The following is an 8,905-nucleotide window of genomic DNA, read 5'->3' as shown; positions in this document are numbered from 1 at the left end:
TTGTAATGAACACACAATGACGTCTGTCTAAATGAAACGTGAAACCTTTCTGCAAATCTGCGCTCTTCTTTTGAAAAGGTTATGAAAACGGATGTTAAAGTAGTACTTGCTGCAAGCGGTGACACCCTTATTAACTCTAACCCCCCCCTCCCCTCCCCCCATCTCAACATTAAACAAATTACATCAACCACACTAAACCAAACAGAGGAGGGGGCGTGCTTTGACAGACATGTTCAAATTCATCAAACACGTTTTCCTCTCATAGAAAACCCGCGAGCCCCTAAAATTGTGTTGATTCTCGAGCTGTTTTTTTTATTTTAATTAAAGCTGCACCACTCGTCTCCTCAACCTTCTCATTGACACTGACACGTGCTCACACCACCTCACAGTGAATGAATCAATGAACTTTAATTTTTTACATTTGCCACTAAAGGCCTCTATATGTGCTTTACATTTCAGTTTTTATGTGAAAACTTAAATATTTGATTTGGTCAAGTTCAGGTTTCATTTGGCTCCAAACTGAAGTGTTAAAATGTCAGATTTTCTACAAATATTTGTATGTGGAAAAAATATTAAACAAATGAGTTATATATCAAATATTTGACCAAAATTCATATTTACACCAAATATTTTAGCTTTTTTTTTTTGTCAAATTGATGAAAAAACACACTATTATGACGCGTTTCCTGTGAGATACTTTACGATTATCCTGAAATGAGTTGCTTTAATACCAAAACAATAATGTGTACAGTGGGGTGGACAAAATAAGGGGAACACCTGATAATATGACGCAACAACATGCGCACACTGCAGCTGTACACGGTCTCAGCATGTTACAGCTCGATATTGGTTGCACTCGGCTCTCAGGTGTTGCTGCTGTTCAGTCCACATGAATCCACGTGTTGATCCCCACCTGACAGCGCTCGTGGCATTTCCGTTTCCCCACATATTTCAAAGCAGCCACGTGATTAAATGAAAGACTTTTATTTCCACATTTATAAAAGTAATTCTCTTTTACATCAAATCCCCCCCCACCTTTTTTCTGTCCAACGTTTTGCTGTGAATTTCACCCCCCCCAAAAAAATGAAACTTCACGAAATGGGGGGAGAGAGTTTTTGGGGGGAAGCTATAGAGGAACGAAAAATCAAATAAAAAATCAAATAAATAAATAAAAAGAAATAAAAACGATCCAGGAAATATACGAGAACCACTCCACAAGTTTGATATCTGCAATATACATTTTCACCAAAGGAGAGTATAACAATTAAGGGTTTATCACGGCTTCATATGAAATAACAAAGTAATGCACAACGTCTGTTCAAATACATCGATAGCAAATCAACAGGCAGTTACACCTGGACGTGGACCCGAGTCCGACCGGTTTGTTTATCGAAAAATCAAAATCAAAATAAAAACATTATTGAGGTGATTGCGTCCCCCGCCCCCCCTCTGCAGGGATTAAACTGCTTTTTTATAAATTACTTGACTTTTTTTTTACTCCGCTAAAACTTCAACTAAGAACAAGAAAAAGACTTTATATAGATTTCTTTCTTTCCGTAGCTCTCCTGTTTGTGCCTACATGTGGGTCCAGGCATGTTAGTCCATCATTTCTCCTCAGACAAATATCTTTTTTTTTTCTTTGTTTGTTTGTTTGTTTTCCACTTTTTTTCTGACACATTCGCCTGTATAGTTTCTGATGGCTAATCTAGCCTATTATGTTTAAACTGGATCACCGTGGTCTGAAAAAGACACACTCGATAGATCAAACAAACCAACAACAACAACCAAAAGAGAAGAAACAAAAAATCTTTTTAAAATCAGTCTCTTTCGAATAAAATGCAAAATATTCTTATTTACATGTTGCTGACTGCTGATCATCTTCACGTGGAGAGACTAATCAAAGGCAGATTGAGGAAGAAAAACCAAATGACTAGGCCTAATTGTTCCTTTGGATCCTCTAACTACATTATATTCAAATGACATGGTTCCACCTTTGCCACCACCCGTCCACATAATAATAATAATAATAATAATAATAATAATAATAATAATAATAATAATGCCAATAGGGGGTTTAATTGGCATTGAGCTGTAGGTCAAAGTGCCACCAACAATTTGTTTGTTGTTGGGGAAAAACACTGAAAATACTGAAACTTGGATCAAATAAATACATAACTTAGATGCTTTGATTCATATTGAAAAATAAATAAATTATAAATAAAGCTCATGTCCCACAAAAAAAAAAAAAAAACTCCTTCCACACAGACAGTCTGAGTCCACAGGGTTCAGCCTAAACCGGTCATTTCTCACCACATAGAGGCCTTGAGCAGTCCTTTTTCTCTTCTCGTGTTCGTTTTTTTAATCTTTTTCTGTCTTTGTTTCATTTCTTCTAATGAGTCCAAAGCTGCCAAGATCGGCGTACAAAAAAAAAGAAAGAAAGAAAAAGAAAAGAAAAAAAAAAAGGAGGAAAAAAAAAAGCCTCAGCAGGAGCCGGCTCACCGCTGCTGAGCAGGCCGAGGAAGCACGCCGGACATGGGGGGCAGAGGAGGAGGAGGGGGCGGCTCACTGCCCCCCTGCAGGCCGTGGAGCAGGATCCGCGGGACCAGGGGTCTCTGCAGGGCCGGCGGTGGCGCCGAGGGCCCTCTGTAGAGATAGAGGGCCGCTCCGGGGTCCAGGTTGGACACTAGGCTCTGCGGGTAGAAGTACGGGGACGGGAACATCCTCTGCAGGGCGGAGTAGTTTCCAGCTTCAGCCAGAAGCTCGAGTCCCACCGCCGTCTGCCTCTTCCACTTTGTCCTGGAAGATGAAAAAAAGAAGAAGACGTGTTTTAATCCTTTAGCACCTCTACATCTATAAATGCATAATATTAGCGAGTGTGTTTGTGTGTGACACACACCAAAACAACTCCCATCTGTTTACCTGCGGTCCAATTAGAAGTCAGAATACATCTGTTTTTTTTTTCTTTTTAAATCACCAAAATCTCCAACCTGCCACTTGTATTCACACCCAGAGGATGTCTGTTAGACTGCCAGTATGCACTCCATGCAGGTGAATAATTCATAATAAAGATAATTGAGTAGATATAGTGGTTTGTTTGAATTATTGATATGCACACATGCAAGCATGCATTATTCATACGCCAAAGTGTTGTGTGGTTTTTTTCTATTTATTTGTGTCATTTAGCTGCCTGCGAGTCAAAACTGCGGACAAATAAATGCTAAAGTTAATTCAAGCGAAAACTGCACAAAACATGTTTTTACACTGACTGCTCTCTCTATCTCTGGTACATGTAGTTTGATTTATTTACAGGAAGTAGACGCGTCGGTTTTCAAACTATTTGCAAGGTCACTGTGTGTGACTTTAATCTTTTAAATAAGTCCCCGTGCTGCAGAAATAAACCAAATGTATGTCCAGATTTAATCTTGTAGTTTTAGAGCCAGAAATTTAAATAATAATAAAAAATGTGCCAAGAAAACCTTTTCAAAATAAAATACAAATGACGCCATGGAGGAGTTCAACAGACACAATTAGGTGACGCGTTTCTGAATACATGATTATAATAATCAATAAATAGCTGACATAAGCTGTCAGTCTGGTAAATGTAAAGTAAAAGTTGGAGCTGAAACTTAATAATAATTAAAAGTTTAAAATGTCCTCAAAAAAAAAAAAAGTCTCTGGTTCCACCATCTAAATGTGCCAATATAAAGTTCTATGAAATGTCTTCGGTGTTGGACCTTTGTGTCGGACACATTTTTAGATTCCACTCGTTCCTTCCGTTTTCTGAACCAAACGATTAATCAAGAAGAAACTCGTGAGTTGAATCAATAATTGAAACGCTGCTTAGCTGCAGTCACTCCACACTGTGCAGTTAACTGACGTGAACTCGCGTCACCTTTAGGGTGATGGACACAGGGACGCCATGTTTTCCTTTCACCATCTAGTCATGAGCCATCCGTGAGAAACCAGATTATCCCCCCTCATCCTCACCCCCCTCATCCCTCTTAAGTAGAAGCACCAGCGGTGTTTTTACCTCCGGTTCTGGTACCAGGTCTTGACCTGTGTGTCGGTGAGATTGAGGGAGGCCGCCAGCTCCATGCGATCCTGAACGCTCAGGTACTTCTGCCGCTCGAAGCTGCGCTCCAGCTGGGCCAGCTGGTGGTCCGTGAAGGCCGTCCGGGCCTTTCTGGGTTTCTTCAGCCGAACCTGAGGGCTGTCTCTACTGCTGGAGATCTCCCTGTCCCCTTCTTCTTTCACTGGAGGACAGAAACAGAAAAGACAAAAAAACAAAAACAGAGGAGATGGTGAAAACAGAGCCAAGGCCTCCTGCTGTGAGAGCTCCATCCATCTTTGTATGGACGGCTAGCGTCGATACAACACTAGATAAATCTGAGCAGCATCATTATGTAAAACAGATACATCAAACTAAAATTAAAAAAATATATACATTAAAACTATGTTTTATGGAGCTGTGGCTTTTACCTGGTGTGACTCTGATTGATTAAATCAATTTGATTCAGGAGAAAAGTGTCAAATCTGAAATAAACTCAAAGACAAAACGATTGTAATAACATTAATATTGTGTTTTCAAATGAGAAGAACACTTTAAATTTCACTGTGTGAGATATACAGGCTATAAATAAAGACCTAATTGGCTTATTGGTTGATTGATTAGCTCCATTTAATTTTCTAATAATAGGCTGATAATAAAAAACAATAACAATAAATCCTGCTGCCTCTTACAAAAGACGTGATGGAGCCAGACTTTAAAGGACTTCATCTGTTTTTTTTAAAAAATCCTTTCATTCACTTTAACAGGAGTGTGAGGAAATATGGGGGCAAATCACAGAAAATAAATATTAGTAATGGAAATTTGAATTGTGTTTTAAATCACAGGTTTGAACAGCAAGCGAGACATTTTTGCTCGGTGCGAATTTTAAAGAAACGCTTCAAGAATTTATTGTTGAAATGATTTTTTAAAAATTTATTATTTTTTTGTGAGTGTGTTTTTAAAACCATTCATCCGCATTTGTGGAGGATTAACAGTGTGCAGCGTGGAGTGTGAAATCACGGCTCTACACACGGTGCCTATAGGCGATATGGAACTATTTGATTTGGTCTTAAATTGTTATGAAAAGCTCTTCCAATATTCGCACTTCCAATCTGATATTTCTGCCGTCAGTAGAGCCGCAGTCTTTGTTCTTTTCCTGCGTGGTGTCATGTCAGGGCGAGCATTGATGTATACACTCCTTATAGTAAAGAAAAAGGAAAAGAAAGAGAGAGGAGGGGGGGAGAAGCGAGCGAGGCGAGAGATCTTGGTAGTTGAATAGTTGAGTCGTCTCAAGAAGCACAATAATCCGCCTAATTGAGCCACAAGGGAAGGACGAGCCTTTCAAGCGCGACCGGAGAAACTTCACAGGACCGTGGAAATGAGTGGAAATGAAGAGCCGGGCGGCCGTGCGCGGTTACAAATCTGATTAGCGCCGGGGACAAATTGCATCAAATCCCTGAAATATTATAGGAGGCGGATTCGTGGAAATCAAAGCCGCCGTACTGGGGGCGCTCTGTGGGCCCCGCGGCTTCTCCAATCAATCAGCGCGTCGATGAGCATCTCCATCCATCGGCTGGGACACGCGCGCACACGCGCACGCACGCCACATTTGTTGAGCAAATTGATGACGTGACGCCGTTATCAATAGGGTTTGGAGGAAAAGTGGATTTGGGAGAAAGTGAGTGTGGAGGGGAAAAAAGGAGAATAAAAACAAAAAAAAACTACTGCCAAAAAATAATAATAATAAAATAAAAATCAATGTTATTCTAATGTTAGTTCTATATTTTCCCTCGCAGCCTACAGCGGTCGTCTTTCCAGGCAGCGCTTCATTAAACTGTCAATGGAGGTGACATGTCTGTTATGGCTGACATGATTGGAAACAGAGAGGCCCTTGATGGCATTTATCTGGAGGCGACCCTGTCATCTCTCCCATTCCTGCCTCCCTGACATCAACAGATGCTTTCTGGATATTCTGCTGATGCGAAGCTTGAAAAGGCACCTCACACACACACACACACACACACACACACACACGCACACACACACGCTCATGCGCGTACATGCAGGCAGCCGTTGATTTTAAATGTACAAACTTAATGAAAATGGGAGTCAATTGGTCCGTCAACGGCGCGGGGACAAATCTCATGTTTCAGCAACGTGAAGCAGCAGCTCCATTTTTTTTTTCTTCTTCTTCTGTTGATGGCTTCCGGTGATCAGCTATTGATGAAATGTCACTTTATTGATAAAGATCAGTTCACGTTTATCTGTAAATTATTTTAAAAAAATCTGATTTACCAAATATTGTTTTCATACAGTAAAGCTAGCCTAAATTATGATTCGTATTAACCTCATTTCATTGTTAGAAAATGAGCTGAAAAGGCCTTAAACGCCTTTTAAATATATTTTATGCCTGTGGGTTTATAATTGTTTTAACGCAGCAAAATGTTTAAATAATAATTTTGAACAGCACTTTTAATTTCATTAAAATTGATACTTCATGCTCTATTTATCCAGATTCCTCCACAATATTAGTACCAAGCCCCCCTCTATAACCCTTTTCATTTAATTTAATTTTATTTGAATTGAATTATTTATTGTTGTGATTAATTATTGTTAGTCCAAATGATCAGTTATTAATTATGAGGTTTAAAGACAGAAAAAGACGCACCAGGAGCAGACAGTCTCTGACTTGCAGGAAATTAAAGTCAACTCAAAGGAACAGAGAGCTACTTCAGATAAAACTAGAATATTTCAAATATATATTTATATATATATTTCTACATGGGCCAAAAGTCCAAATCACTTTCTCCTCCAATCTCCACAGCAGAGCAGACCCTTCACTACACTTTTCCGTCCTTACCTTTGTATTCGCTGTCTGACGATGAGTTGCTGTGGATTTTCTCCATAAAGTCGTCCGCTATCTTCGAGGCCAGTCTCCCCGCCTCCTGAGTCGGCTGTCCATTGCTGGAGTAGGGCGCGCAGGCGGCCAGAGGCTTACAGTCCGCGAGAATGTCTCTGATGAGGAACGACGAGGTCACGGTCCTCTGCTGCGACCCCGCAGATATTTGCGCGTGCTGGAGGTGCGGCGGCAGGCCGACGCCGTGACCTTGCCTCTGGGCCACCGAGTCCTCAACGCACTCCCTCCTCGGCGACGGTGGCGACGAGCACCCGCTCTCCACGTCTGATCTCGGGCTGAACTCCAGAGGCGAGCGGCACTCCCCCACCAGACTGTCCCCTTTGGACACTGGACTTCCAGGCCTGTGGGACAGCAGCGAGTCGATGCCAAAACTGGACCCGTTGGCGGACGCCTCCATTGTCTTGATCGAGGCCTCCTCAAACTACCATTTGGTATTCAGGACAAGTTTTATTTTAGGGAGGGAGAGGGGGGTGTTAAAGTCTCAGTTGATCCAGTAGAAGAGAAAGAACCCCCCTCCCCGCACCAAGATTTTTTTTTTTTTTTTTTTTTGGATACACTACAAATGAAGATTATTCATCCGCTATTTCCAGTTCCCCCAACTGCTTCTTTAAAGAGAAAATACCTCCAGGCTAAGTTGCGTTACATGCGTCCGATTTTCTTGTTTTTTTGGGCAAGTCTGGAAAGATGAGTCCACCTGAAATCGATGTAGCCGCTGTAGTCTCGTTTGGGAGAGTCACAATCGATTATTGTTTGCTTCCTTTGCGACCAACTCCTTCAGCTCTGAGTTCAGAAGACGAGCCACTTATTGTCGAAATGGTCTCACCTGCAGAAAAAAAATGCGTAAAGATGCAGAAATAAGGTCTATTTCTGTGAACGTGAGAGCAGCAGAAGCAGAAGTAGCGCACCGGTGTGTTCGCGTTTCAGCACCATGGACAGGTTCAGGCGCGTCAGACCTGAGACAGGACCGGAGGAAAGCGGTGAGGGCAGCTCGTCATGTGGCCACACAGACGACACACGGAAACTGTTCGCATTCTTTTTTAAGTAGAACAACAAAACCCCTTTTCTTAAAAAAAAAAAAAAAGAAAGAAAAAAACACGAAGCGGAGAGAGAGAAGCAGAGAGAGAGAGGGAGGGAGAGAGAGAGAGAGAGTCCGAGAGCTGCAGCAGGAAAAAGAAAGCAGCGAAAGAGGAGGACGCGGCGGGACGATGCGATGCGCGCCGCAGAAAGCTGCAAAAGGGAAGAAGGTAAACTGGGTTAAATAGTCACAACTGGCAAGTAAAAAAGGACGAGGTGTGATGGGGGTGGGAGGGAATCCCAAAAAATTGAACTTGAGGAAAAGTCAGGAGCTAGGTTTTAAGAGCGCCTCGTCCACGTGAGTCCCCTGTGACAAGCCTTCATTGGCTGAGGGGAGCTGGAAGTGGACCTCCCTACACGCCCACTCACTCTGCCCTCCCTCTCTCACCCTCCCTGCGTCTCCCATCCTCTCCTCTCCTCTCTGGCTCATCCTCACTTTGATAAAAGAGACACTGAATTCATCAGGAGACTCAGATCCAACTGTTTACAGGCAATTTTCACACTGTTTGCTTTCATTACATCATTGATGAGGCTTATAATGGGGTTATTATGTGGAGCGGCTCCGTGTTTTTCTTCTCGACTCCCCCCACCCCCTGTCTTTCACTGGATTTGTCTCCCACCTCCACAGCTCCTCTTTTTTCAGATTTTTAACATTTGACTTTTCAATATCACCTTTTTTTATTTTTATTAGTTTAGTTGTATTCAGTTATTTATCAGATAAAACAGACTTTAGGTGCACATGGTTTGATATTGGAAAATGTGTTGAGGAAAATTGGGAATGTATTATTATAATATAATAATATATATTATTATTTATTACACCCTGCTGGGTGGTAGTTATTTTATTGTGAAAAATAATTTTAGTG

The 8,905-nt window shown here is 41.5% G+C and overlaps 1 protein-coding gene across 1 annotated transcript; it reads right to left on the bottom strand.

The window, feature by feature from the left end:
- Positions 1–2,220: 2,220 nt before the first annotated feature.
- On the bottom strand, positions 2,221–8,371 carry barhl1b (BarH-like homeobox 1b). Its single transcript, XM_010736763.3, has 3 exons — positions 6,909–8,371; positions 4,031–4,253; positions 2,221–2,796 (listed from the first exon to the last, which is right to left on the bottom strand). The coding sequence occupies exons 1-3, from the start codon at positions 7,360–7,362 to the stop codon at positions 2,496–2,498; spliced, it is 978 nt and encodes a 325-aa protein (XP_010735065.1). The 5' UTR covers positions 7,363–8,371; the 3' UTR covers positions 2,221–2,495.
- Positions 8,372–8,905: the final 534 nt, after the last annotated feature.

This window comes from Larimichthys crocea, chromosome IV (assembly GCF_000972845.2).
Source record: "Larimichthys crocea isolate SSNF chromosome IV, L_crocea_2.0, whole genome shotgun sequence".
In the NCBI taxonomy this organism is placed as follows: domain Eukaryota; kingdom Metazoa; phylum Chordata; class Actinopteri; family Sciaenidae; genus Larimichthys; species Larimichthys crocea.
This window is presented reverse-complemented; position numbering and strand designations above follow the sequence as displayed.